The sequence below is a fragment of the Chinchilla lanigera genome, unplaced genomic scaffold (genome assembly GCF_000276665.1).
Source record: "Chinchilla lanigera isolate Chin_1 unplaced genomic scaffold, ChiLan1.0 scaffold00029, whole genome shotgun sequence".
Taxonomy (NCBI): domain Eukaryota; kingdom Metazoa; phylum Chordata; class Mammalia; order Rodentia; family Chinchillidae; genus Chinchilla; species Chinchilla lanigera.
Window position 1 is genome coordinate 2,968,426 of NW_004955430.1, and position 13,196 is coordinate 2,981,621.

A 13,196-nucleotide genomic window follows, 5' to 3' on the forward strand; every position below is an offset into this window, starting at 1 on the left:
ATCACTGAGAGTTGGAGGCCAGCCTGAGATACACAGTGAGTTCAAGGTTGGTCTGAAATACATGGCAAGACCCTGTCTGAAAAAACAAAACAAAACAAAAAAACCTATAACATATCTGCTTTACACTAACTGAAAAATAGCAAATTAACATCTCTCTTTGTACAATTTAACTTACAAAACAAGATATTTAAGATAATTTGCTCAAAGCTTCCATGCTGAATTTTCATTCTATAATATTTGTTACACCATCACAAAATGATATGAGGTGAAAGATAAAACAATCCCAAGGAGATGCTACTAATCTTATAAACATCTACTTCATATCTTCATCTTCAAAACCATTTTCCAGTACTTACCATCACAATTAGGGTCCCATGTATTTACAATGCTTTCTTGACCAGCCTTCTAGCTACTCATCCCCATCGCTCCTTTGTTCTTGGCACTACCCTGAAGATGGAGGGGCACACCACAAAGCTCAGTTTTGCCTAAAGTATTTTATAGTTAAGGAATGAATCACTAGGGAAATGTTTGTAATGCACAGCATTTAAAAATCAGTTGTATGGAGAGGTGGGTGCAGTGGTACACAACTGTAAACCCAGCACTCCAGAAACTGAAGCAGGAGGATCACCACAAATTCAAGACCACCCTAGGATACACAGTGAATTAAAGGCCAACCTGAACTACATAGCAAGACTGTATCACAAAAAGAAAAACTAGAATCAAAGGAAAATAAGACAATTTAGTTTTCACAGACTCAATTTCCACGACCAATAAATCAAGGTCAGCAATAAATACAAATAACATATACTGGTTAGATATGGTGTACACCTATAATCCCAGCATTCTGGGATGCTGAGGCAGAAAGATTGCTAATCTAAGCCCAGCATGGGCATCTTAATGACTTGGTGAAACCTTATTTCTAAATTAAAAATTAAAGATTAAAAAAATTTTTTTAAAATCTGAGATGTAGTTCTGTGTCAAAGGCCTGGGTTTGATCGACGGTACTGTCAAGAAAAAAAAAAAGCTTTTCTCCCTCCGTTTCACACACACATACACACACAACACATTGACTTGAGTATATTCTAACCTACTTTTAATAGTTGAAAAGCTAGTATCTCCTAAAATTGAATGCTAAAGAAAATAACAAAAACGCTACAATAGGCATGATGGTTTATGCCTGCAATCCCAGCACTCAGGAGGCTGAGGCAAGAGGACTGTAGCAAGTTCAAGGCCAGCCTGGCTGGGCGGTGGCACATGCCTGTAATCCCAGCATTTGGGAGGCTGAAGCAGGAGGATCGTGGCAAGTTCAAGGCCAGCCTGGGCTACAAAGTGAGCTCAAGGTCAGCCTGACCTGCAGAGCAAGCCCGTCTTAAAAAGACCAAAAAAAAAAGACCAGCCTGGACTATAGAGTGAGACTCTATCTCAAAAAAACAAAACAAAACAACAATAAAAAACACAACAAAAGAAACCACTAAGAAATTTTCATGCTATAAAAAATTATAAATATTTCATACTACCATTCCCAAATCTTAAACCACATTTTCAGAAATAAAGCACTTGAAAGACCAATCACAATCATCTAGAAACCTGTTATTGGAATTGCAGTGCTAAACGCCTTTACTGTAATAGTGACAAAAATAGGCACTGCCTCAATGGAACATATTTTTCCATCTCTTCCAATGACAAGCCTTAATAGAGATAATACAACTCATTCATAAAACTTGATGTTATAATTTATGCATTATAGTGATTTGTACTTAAAACAATAAAGGTGGTCAATATTCAGTCCTCTGCATGAAGAATAAACTCCTCCCCACTGGGGACAATAAGTAACAGATAAACCTAAAATGGGAAGAATATAACATCTCGAATGTGATTCACTGGTATATATAGTTGAGCTGTTCAAAACTGACCAAAGAGGCAAGCCTTCTTCTAAATTCACTTTTCTATCCCAAAAATTTTGTAATACTAAATGTAACACAAGAACTATAGCACCAACTTTTTTAAAAATTCCAGCTAACAGGTCCTCAAGGAGTTTTAAATTTATTCAAAATGTAACATTCACTGTATTTAATTGAGTAACTCAGGATGAAAGCAAACTTTACTCTGATACAGGTATGGCCTGACCTTATCACACCTTATATAAAAATAGTAGTTTTCTCAGTTAAGTGCAGATTAATGATTTTTAGCACAATGTTGAAAAATAGAATCTTAAATTTATAATCAATAATGCCTTGCATCACAAACATTCTTACAAACTGGGTGTGGTGGCACAGGTCTGTAATCCCAGCACTCAGGAGGCTGAAGCCGAAGGATTATTGCGAGTTCATGACCAGCCTGGGCTTCAAGGCCAGCCTGAACTGCATAGTGAGACCCTGTCTCAGAAAGAATGAATGAATGAATGAATAAAAGAAAGGAAGGGAAGGAAGGAAGGAAGGAAGGAAGGAAGGAAGGAAGGAAGAGAAAGAGAGAGAGAGAAAGAGAAAGAGAAAGAAAGACAGAAAGAAAGACAGAAAGAAAGAAAGGAAGACAGAAAGAAAAAGAGAGAGAGAGAGAAATAAGGGAGGGAGGGAGGCAGAGAGGGAAGATTCTTACAAATATAAGAATGTTCTGTTGCAAAGAATATGATCATTATTTTTAAAATCTTTTCTTGTAAAGAATTTTTAATTACTATACTGTATCCTGAAATAGTAGAATCTACAGTTGATATTTTAAATATTGTAAAAATATGTATTCATTACATCACTATACAATAAAATTACTCAACCAGTTATATTCACTTTCCATCTTCAAGTTTATTTTACCAGTTAATTTTATAAAATATTTGGTTTCAATCCACATACTTTGATCATATTCATCCCATTAACTTCTCTCACTATAGCCCAGGCTGGCCCCAAATTTGCAGTGATCCTCCTGCCTCAGCCTCCCAAGTTCTGGGATTATAGTCATATACCACCAACACCCAGCTCTCTGATTTTTTTATGCAGGCATTCATAGCTACAAACTTCCTTCTCAGAATTGCCTTTACTGCAGAAACTCTGGTATACTGTATTTCCTTTTCCACTTGATTCCAGGAATTTTTAAATTTTCTCTGATTTCTTCAATGACCCACTGGCCATTCAAATGTGAATTGTTCAATCTCCATGTGTTTGTATAGTTTCTGTAGTTCCTCTTGCTGCTGATTTCTAATTTCTTTCAGTTATAACCTGTTAAGATCCAAGGAATAATTTCAGTGCTTTTGTATTTGTTAAAACTGGCTTTATAGTCTAAAATATAACTTGTTTTGGAGAACATTCCATGAGGTGCTGAGAAGAATGTACAGTCTGTATTTATTGGACAGAATGTTTAGTAAACATGTTAAGTCCATTTAATCTATAGTGTAGTTTAACTGATGTTTCTTTGTGAATTTTTTTTGTCCAAGTGACCTCTCGATTGGTGAAAGTGGAGTACTGCAGTCACCCAGTATCATTGTATTGGGACTTAATATGTCCCTTTATGTTAAGCAGTGTCTGTTTTATAAATCTGGGCACATCAATGTTTGGTGCATATTTACAATTGTTAAACATTCTTGATGAACTGCTTTCTTTACCAGTCGGCAGTGCTCTTTGTCTTGTCTAATTTTGTCTTGAAGTCTGCTTTGTCAGATGTGAGCTTAACTATTCCTGCTTGCTTTCAGGTTCCATTTGCATGAAATATTGTTTCCATCCTTTCACTTTCAGTCCACATGTACTTAGCTAGTGATGAATGTTTCCTGCGCACCGCAAGCAGTTGGATCTTGTTTCTTCATCCAAACTGCCAATCTTAACCTTTTAATTAGAGAATTAAAACCACTTGCATTCAGAATTATTACAGAAAAACGTACGAATTCCTGTCACCTTGCCATTTTTCTAATTCTCAACAGCTTATCTAGTCTTCCCCTTCTATGTGTAGGATTCCTCTAAGTGTCTTCTGGAATGCTGGCTTACTGGTCACAAATTAATTTATGCTTGTTTTGGAATGTCTTTATTTCTCCTCCAATTTTGAAGGACAGCTTTGCAGGATAAAGTAATGTGAGTTATTTTCTTTCAGGGCTTAAAATACATAATTCTATGCGTTCCTGGCCTTTAGGGTTTCTGCAGAAAAGTCTGCAGTTACTTGCCTCTAAGTGATGTGGTGTTTATCTCTTGTACCTTTCAATATTCTTCCCTTCTTCTGTACTCTTGACATTTTAACAGACTCTAAAGTTGATTTTAGCTGTGTAAATAGTGATTTAAAATTTTACTATCAGTTTGTTTTTTTTTTTTTCAAATCCTAGGAAATGAGTACAATCTAAGTATCCTGTACTTAATCTAAATTGCTTGGAACCGGAACTGTTTCAGATTTCAAACTGGAATATCTGGGTATCATTATGCCAGCTGAGCACTGTACTGTGAAATTTGGATTGCAGATGCTCAATCTGTACAATTAATTATTATATTACTATTGCCAACATTTTCTCATTTTTTAACTATTAGATATAATTAGTTAATTGGTAGCTTGATATTACTTTAAGAAGGAACAAAGTTTATTTACAAAGGATTGTTTTCTTTACATAAATTGCCTTGAGATGTGGGAGGAAGACAGCAGTGCCCAGCCGTATGCAGTATGTTAACTCTTCCATCCTACTACCATCTGAAATATTCCTGCTTTAAAAGTCAGCAAATGGAGATTTAAAGAAGTTATTTAACTTGCACACAAATAGTAAATGACAATTGGGGCCAGGGATATAGCTCAACGGCACAGTGCCTGCCTGGGAAGCACAAGATCCTGAGTTCGATTCCTGGTACCAAAAATAAATCAATGAATGAATGAATGACAATTAAACCCAAAACCTAAATTTTTTTCTTCGGTACTAACCTGCTTGCCATTCAAAAGTAAAATTTTTGCATGTAAGGTTTTTCCAAAAATGCATTTCTTCATCTTCTATTGTTTCCTCTTACGGACATTTTACTACGTGTTCTACAGCTTCAATACAGAACAGAAAACAAACCATTCTGTAGTTTTTAGAACTGCTATCTAAAGAATTAGCTGACAATAAGAAATACATCTGAGAGCTGTTACTGGTAATAGGTCTTCCTTTGTAAAAAGCTTTGGGGAGCAATAGTACATCTACTCGATCTTATAAATTCTACAGCTAAGTTACATTCTTTATTCCTACATCACAAAATCAGGCATCACTGTCCCTGACAGGGGTGAATCCTAGGCTCTCTCAGGATGGATGGACTCTTAACAACAGTTAAGCCCTCAGAGGTATGTTGATTGAGTGAATGAATATGAACACAGTCATGTAAACTGTAATACAGCAGAGTTTAATTATAAAACTGTAGAACCACCCAAAAGCCATTTAAAAAGACAAAATTATCTTTTAGTCATATAAAAAGTAACAGACCTCTATGTGTTCACTTCTTGCAAGTCAGATTTTTAAATACTGTATTTAAACACTGTAGAGAGTATGTAATGACATTTCACTACATTTTAATTTGCATTTTCCCAGTTAAAGCCACAAGAATGGCTATGATCAAAAAGAAACATAATAAGGGTCAGTGAGGATTTAAGAAAACCAAAAATGGCATACATTGCTAGTAGAAATGTAAGATGGTATGACTTCTTTGTAAAACAGTTTTGACAATTCCCCTAAAAGTTCAGCATTAAGTTACCATATGACCCAATAATTCCATTTTCAAGAAAAATGAAAACATGTCCTACAAAAGTTTGTACAGGAATATTCACAGCAACATTACTGATAAAAGCCAAAAAATTTAAGTAATCCAAGCATTTATCAACTGACAAATAAAAATGCGATATATCCATTATTATCTGGCAATAAAAAATACTGAAATACATTAAAACATGGATGAACCTCAAAAACTTTACACTAAAGAAATCTACACAAAAGACTACTATCACATATTATTTATGTAAAATGTCAACTACAGGCAAACCTAAAGAGGAAACAATCAGCGGCACCTTGGGCTGAGGAAGCAGAGGAAAGACGGACTGGGAAAATCTGCTAATGTACATGAAGTTTCTTCTTGGAATAACGAAAATATTCTAAAATTAGATTATAATGATGATTGCACAACTCTGTAAATATATAAAAACCACTGAACTGTATATTTTAAAGTGAGCTATTGTTTAAATAAGAGAAGAAATAAAGCATATAATTGTTTTTCATTTTTCCTCCTTGGCAAGTGTGTGATGAGAAATATTTATTTTATCAAAAATAATATAGTTGTTTTCTCTGATCTAGAAGACTGTCTTTACAGCACCCTATATTTAACAGTTAAAGAAAATATGGGGCTTTCTAACATCCAGAACACCATCATTTGTAAATTAGAAGACTATGTAAGAAAAACTACTAGAATTCTGAGCTCATACTCCTAACTCCAAAGCAGGGCAGCAACTGACCAGGTTTGAGCTCAGTGACACCCTAGGACAGCACGACACCCTCTTACCTTACTCTAGCAGCACGGTCACAGCCTAAATCACGGTAACACAAACCAGAGATTGCCCGAGGACACAGGCATGTAAATCTGCTTGAGGTCAGAGGGAGGATGCATCCAATTTTTAAAGCAGACAATGTCCAGCCTTCCAGTGACTGCAGAAACTCACGTTGGCAGTGAATAAAAGGTCCTGTAGCTCCACATACGCATGTCCTACAATGAGATTTTTACATTTCTGTAAATCTAGTGAGTGTGTAACAGCATCTCACTGTGTTTTTATTTGCATGTTCCCAATTAAAGTGAGGTTTAACAACTTCTCTTATGTCTACTGACCATTGGATTTCCTCTTTTAAAAGGTGTCTTTATTTCTCCTCCAATTTTGAAGGACAGCTTTGCAGGATAAAGTAATGTGAGTTATTTTCTTTCAGGGCTTAAAATACATAATTCTATGCGTTCCTGGCCTTTAGGGTTTCTGCAGAAAAGTCTGCAGTTACTTGCCTCTAAGTGATGTGGTGTTTATCTCTTGTACCTTTCAATATTCTTCCCTTCTTCTGTACTCTTGACATTTTAACAGACTCTAAAGTTGATTTTAGCTGTGTAAATAGTGATTTAAAATTTTACTATCAGTTTGTTTTTTTTTTTTCTACTAAACTGTCTCTCTTGTTGATTTGAAGGAGCTTTTTACATACTCCGGCAGTTACATGTAATTCAAATTTACTCTACTCTAGTTCATTTTTCCACTCTCTTTATGGTGCCTACTGATAATGGTTTTAATTTTAATGTAGTCACATTTATCATTCTTTTCCTTCACGGTTGGTAATTTTTACTTCTTGTTTAAAATCCTTCATCCTCCTATGCACAGTTATCTTCTCTTATTGTCTAAAGGCTTTCTAGTTTTGCCTTTCACACTCAGTTCTTTAATATACTAGAAATCAGAAAGATGCAAGTTTGTTTTTCTTATAGGAAAAGAATTATTGGGAACTAAGTTTAATTCCAGTACTTAAACTCGTAAGTATTTAACAAATAAGAAACCAATAACAAACTCCTTTTGTTGAGGACTTACTATACTGTTACATATACATTATATGCATCATATGTACAGTGTAGGTATACAATAATTCTGTGAAGTACATTATCCCTATTCCTATCTTACAAAGGTGAGGTTAAGAAACATATCCAAGCTATTAGAAGACAAAGAGATGATCCACATCTGTTTAATCTGGTACTGTACCCATGTTCTTTCTACCATATCACACTGTTCCACATAAGAATTTGGTATCTGGATAAAAGAGGAAATATTTTCATTTTGAAGATTTTGCAGTCATTTCACTCTCCAGGTCCACTAATACAGTATGGTGCTGCTTATTTTATTTTCATAGCTGTTTATTTATTCAAATGTTATTTCTTTTCTTTTTTGAAACAAGGTTTTGCTATGCAGTTCAGGCTGGTCTTGAACTCCCTTTGTAGCCTAGGGGGCCCTCAAGTGGCCTTGAAGTGATCCTCCTGCCTCAGCCTCCTGAGTGCTGGGCTTACAGGAGTGTGCCACCATGCCCAGCCAACTATTATTTCTTGAGGGTCTACTACCTGCCAGGCATTGTTCCAAGTCCTAGGGATGAATCAGTAAACAAAATAAAAGGTCCCTGCCACCTCAGGAGTGTATACTTCTACTTGACCACAAATAGTCTCCCGTATCTACTCCACACGAGTCAGTACTAAATACTGAATAAAGGAAATATTCAAATAGCAGGGACAGGACTGCAATATGTTACAAGGTGAACATGAAGAGCAACCTGAAGCCAGGTATGGTGGCATATGCCTGTAATCCCAGAATTCTAGGAGGATGAGGACCACAGGTTCAAGGCCAGCTGGGGCACCTTAGTGAGAGCCTGTCTCAAAATAAAATACAAAAAAAAAAAAAAAGGTTTGTAATGTAGCTCAGTCTGAAGGCCCTGTTTCAATCTCCAGTACTGAGGGGAGTAGGGAGCAACTTGGGAGAAGTATCAACATTCCTACAGAAGATGGAAAGGACTTCATAAAATAAAGCATCCCTATGCCTCTTCTCTTCTCCTGCAGCTTATGCCTTCACTTTTCAAAAAAAAAGTTAAATATCTTAACAAAATGAACATAACTTCTTGTGAGCATCAATACACACCTTGCACTCTTTCTAATCTCCCCTCTCCTTCGAAAGATAAATGTCAGTGTATGACATTTCTATTTCTTCGTTTCTTTAATACAAACTAGAAGATGCTCTATGCTTAGAAAATTGAAGAATGCAAGAACCAGGTAAAGAACAAACTTAATTTTGCAGAATAAAGTGAGTGCCAAGAACTTCCTCTATTTTTCTACTACCTGCTTGCAGATGCTTTCATTCTTCAAACAAAGGCAAGCCCCTTCCCTGAAGTTGTAGATAACTTCCTTCACATAGAGCTCTTAGTTCTCCCTTTTGGTCCACACCCTGCTCTACCACATTACTCAAAAAAAGCAGCACGGGGGCTGGGATTTAGCTCAGTGGCACAGCGCCTGCCTGACAAGCACAAGGTTGTGGGTTTGATTCCCGGTATCGGCAAAAAAACAAAAAAACAAAAAAACGAAAAAAAAAAAAGCAGCACGAAAACATGCTCAACTATGGGCACCTCAGTAACAAAAGATCTCCTTGACTTCCTTGACCCCCTCATGCCCTCCAAGTACTTCTCCATTTCTCTGTTTACTCTTCACAGTCAGATGGCTCATCTCAGAAGCTTATCTATATATGCCACTTCCTTGCTTCCTCTCAATCTAGCTTCAGTCTTTCCTAGACGTCACTGACAAGTGCTCTTGTCCAGGTCACCAATGACCTTCCTATGGCTTCATCTGTTATTTACAAGGCCCCTCATTCTACACAGCATTATACACAGTCAAGCACAACTCCTCAAAGCATCTTCTCCTCTCTGCTTCTACTGTATAACTCTATTCTCATCATTTTTCCTTCTTCCTTTATAGCCAATCCTTGGGCTCCATTGCTGCCTCCTCCAGGATCATACAAGCTCTAGAGCTTAGAATTCCAGAGCTTGGTGCCAAGCTCTCTTCTTAATTTCAACATACACATTTGACATTCTCTTCCTAGCTGACATCACACAAGGTCAGAGCTATAAATACTATCAATGGCTATGAGGACTCATTCCCTACACAACCAGACTCACACGCCCAACTACTCATTCTGAATCTCCATGTTAATAATACAAGAGTAACCAAAACCCAAACCTAAACAGGATTCCCCATCTCTCTAAGACAAGTATTAAGACACCTTCACTGATGGCTCTCACAATCCGAATCCATGCATCACCTAGTCCTATGGAGTCTATGCTATTAAACAATCTTGAAATATAGCACTTCATTTTTCACTGCCACGATAATGTTTAAGCCACCTTGACAACTGCAGCTGCCTCTAAATTGTCTCTCTTTACATACTTGGAAGTCCATTTTCTACACAGCATACAGATGTCTTTTAAAAGGCAAGGAAAATTACAATTCTACTTAAAGCCTTTCAGTAGCTCCCTAAATAGTAAAATCCAAACTCCTCACTGGGATCTTCAGAGTCCTGCAAGATCTAGTCTGTACTTATCACGACATCTTCTTTCCACTCATATCCCCTCTACTAGTTCCTAACTCACCAAAGATCGCAGTCTCAGTATCTTTCCCAGTGCTGTCACCTTGTCCATGGTACTCATCACAACTGCTTCTCACCTCCCATATATTAGTATAAAAGTCACAAGTATGTAAAGATCTTTTCTAGTCATTGTATTGATTAGAAAAGATTATCATACCACTTAGATTTCTTGCCTAGCATTTATCACAATTACTAGATTTTATTTATTTCCTTACTGGCTTATTCCCTTACTACCGTCCTGCAATATAACCTTTGTCTCTTTTTTGGTAGTATATAACAGTGTCGATACGTATTTGTAGAATGAGTGGCAGAAACAACAAATCAAGGATGGAGAAAGGAAAGCAAAGAGAGAACACATTTCCAAACTATACTTAGTTTTCCACCCAGTTTTATAATACAGATTTTATGAGCCAGGCATCGTGGAGCATGCCTGTAATCCCAGCACTCGGGAGGCTGAGGCAGGAGGATCATTGAGAGTTCAAGATCAGTCTGGGCTACAAAGTGAGCTCAAGGCCAGCCTGAACTGCGTAGTGAGACCCTGTCTCAAAAAGACCAAAAGAAAAAAAAATGCACACACACACACACACACACACACACACACACTACAGATTTTTCCATACTGTAAGTGAAAGCAGAGGTTTCCTCATTGGCTATATTGAGCCTAAAAGTAATGCTCTATATATAATTTCACCTAAAGTACAGCTCCAGCAGTAATGTGCTTATTTTATATTCAGTGCATTTTTACTGCAATTTCAAATCAAGTTATTAGTTCTCTACTCTTGTGAGTGATTAGTACACATTAAATCTGCCAATGTATTGTACATTTTGGGTTTTCTTTACTCTTTTAGGTTCTTACACTAGGGAGACAATACGATGTTCACACATGTGCGTCTGACTTATTTCACTTGTGAGTATGGTTTCTAGTTGCATCCATTTACCTATAAAAGCCTCAAGTTTATCTTTTTTTATAGCTGAGTAGTATTTCATTGTATAAAAATACCACATCTTTTTTATCCATTCCTCCGTTGATGGGTATTTGGGTTGTCTCCAAAATTTAGCTATGACAAATGGTGCTGCTATAAACATGGGTGCACATATATTGCTGTGTTATGATGGTTTTAGTTCTTCTGGAGAAATACCCAGGAGGGGACTAGCTGGGTTAAGTGGAACCTCTAATCCTAGTTTTGTGAGGAATCTCCACAGATTTCCATAGCAGTTTCACCAATCTGCACTCCCACCAGCAGTGAAGGGCTCCTTTTTCCCCACAGCCTCGCCAGCAGTTGTTATTGGTTGATTTGAAAGGGAAAGAAATTGCTCAAAGGAAGGAACAACTGCAATGAGAGAAAGGAAAAAAAGAAAGAAACAAGGAGGGGAAAATACAAACACACACACACACACACACACACACACACACACACAGCTTTACTAGGTAGTACAAAGAACAGAAGAATTTAAAATACTCTGGCAAATGTTTGGCTTTTTACTATAGATATAGTCTATGGGAAAACAAAAAAATAATTGTACTGCTGATGTCTAACGGTTTATTGAAAGGAACCGTTAATGCTTAAATTTTTTTTACCAATTTTGCATGCTTATATCTGGTAATCTGAACAACTAATTTGAAGACAACCATATGCAATATAACAACCATTGATGAATTCCTACCATCTTGTTTGATGAAGCTCTGTATTGTTTCTAATGTGTTTTTTTGTAAATTAGTTTTTATTCTCTCTTTAATGGTTTGATCAATATTGCATTCTTACATCTGATAATCTGAGCAACATTGTTAAAGATAACAATATGTAGTATAACAACCACTGTTAATTCCTATCATTTTGTTTTGAAACCCTGTATCATTTTTATTGTTTTTGCTTTGTTTTTGTCTACGTTGTTGTTATTTTATTATTGTTTCTTTACTCTATAATAAGAAAAAAACTCTGAAAAAAAAATCTACCAGAGTAGGTTCAGATAAAATTTTGCTTAGAACAGTGTCAAGAGGAAAAAATAATACAAAATCCAAGTGTTTTATAACTAAATGCATTAGAAAAATGCCTCTAGAATAGCAAAATATTAATGCTAGGTGATAAGCAAAAGGTGGTATATTATATTATCTCTACATTTTATGTATGCTTAAAATTTCCCACAATAATTTAGCCAGGCGTGGTGGCGCATGCCTGTAATCCCAGCCCTCGGGACGCTGAGGCAGGAGGATCATTGTGAGTTCAAGACCAGCCTAGGGGGGGCTGGGGATTTAGCTCAGCGGCAAAGCGCCTGCCTGGCAAGCGCAAGGTCGTGAGTTCGGTTCCCGGTACCGGAGAAAAAAACCAAAAAAAAACCAAAAAAAAAAAAAAGACCAGCCTAGGCTACAAAATGAGTTCAAGGCCAGCCTGAACTGCAGAGCAAGACCCTGTCTCAAAAAGACAAAAAAAAAAAAAAAAAATTCCCACAATAAAAAGTTAAATAAAACTACATCTAAGGTCAAAAGAGAATACGTATCTCTAGATCACAGATACACTTCTGGCTCAAGTGCACTCAGTTATTTAGAAATTTAACTTAAATGAGCTGACAGCAATTCCTAATTGTGTCTTAGGGCCTTCTGAGAACAACAGAGTACACAGGTAAAAAAAGAACTGTGCTCTCGCCTGCTCTGGGTCACAGCCTTCCACTCTTATCACCTTTCTATGGCGGTCTATAATAACCAAACCTCAAAAACAGCAATTTCAGGAAGGAATAAGATCATTTAAAAGAGGAAAGAAATAAAAGTATGTAAAAGGGGAAAATATACTATTTTTGCTTAAATTCAAGCAGAACATTTTCTACCAGAACTTTGGTGAGCTGATACTTCAAATTCAGGAAGGGATTTACAGAAGACTTCATGCAAATGCACCAAAGGCCAGCATTCTCAGCCAATAAGGCCTCTCCTCCCAGGATTCCTCATTGTACTCCCGACCTTCTCTACAACATTAAATAAAATATTACAATTGTTAGTGGTTAAAGAGTGAAAAGTACACCCTTGTTTACTAGGTAATATAAAGAACGGAAGAATTTAAAATACTCTGGCAAATGTTTGGCTTTTTGCTATAGATATA

General features: G+C 36.5%; 1 protein-coding gene across 2 annotated transcripts in view; it reads right to left on the reverse strand.

Annotated features, from left to right (window-relative positions):
• Sfmbt1 (Scm-like with four mbt domains 1) overlaps positions 1–13,196 on the reverse strand; it is a gene marked incomplete at its 5' end in the record, with an annotated part of 164,711 nt that overhangs the window by 118,277 nt on the left and 33,238 nt on the right. For both annotated transcript variants that reach the window (XM_013515696.1, XM_013515695.1), the window contains 1 exon segment: positions 6,631–6,674. In XM_013515696.1, the coding sequence (XP_013371150.1) occupies positions 6,631–6,674 (44 nt within the window).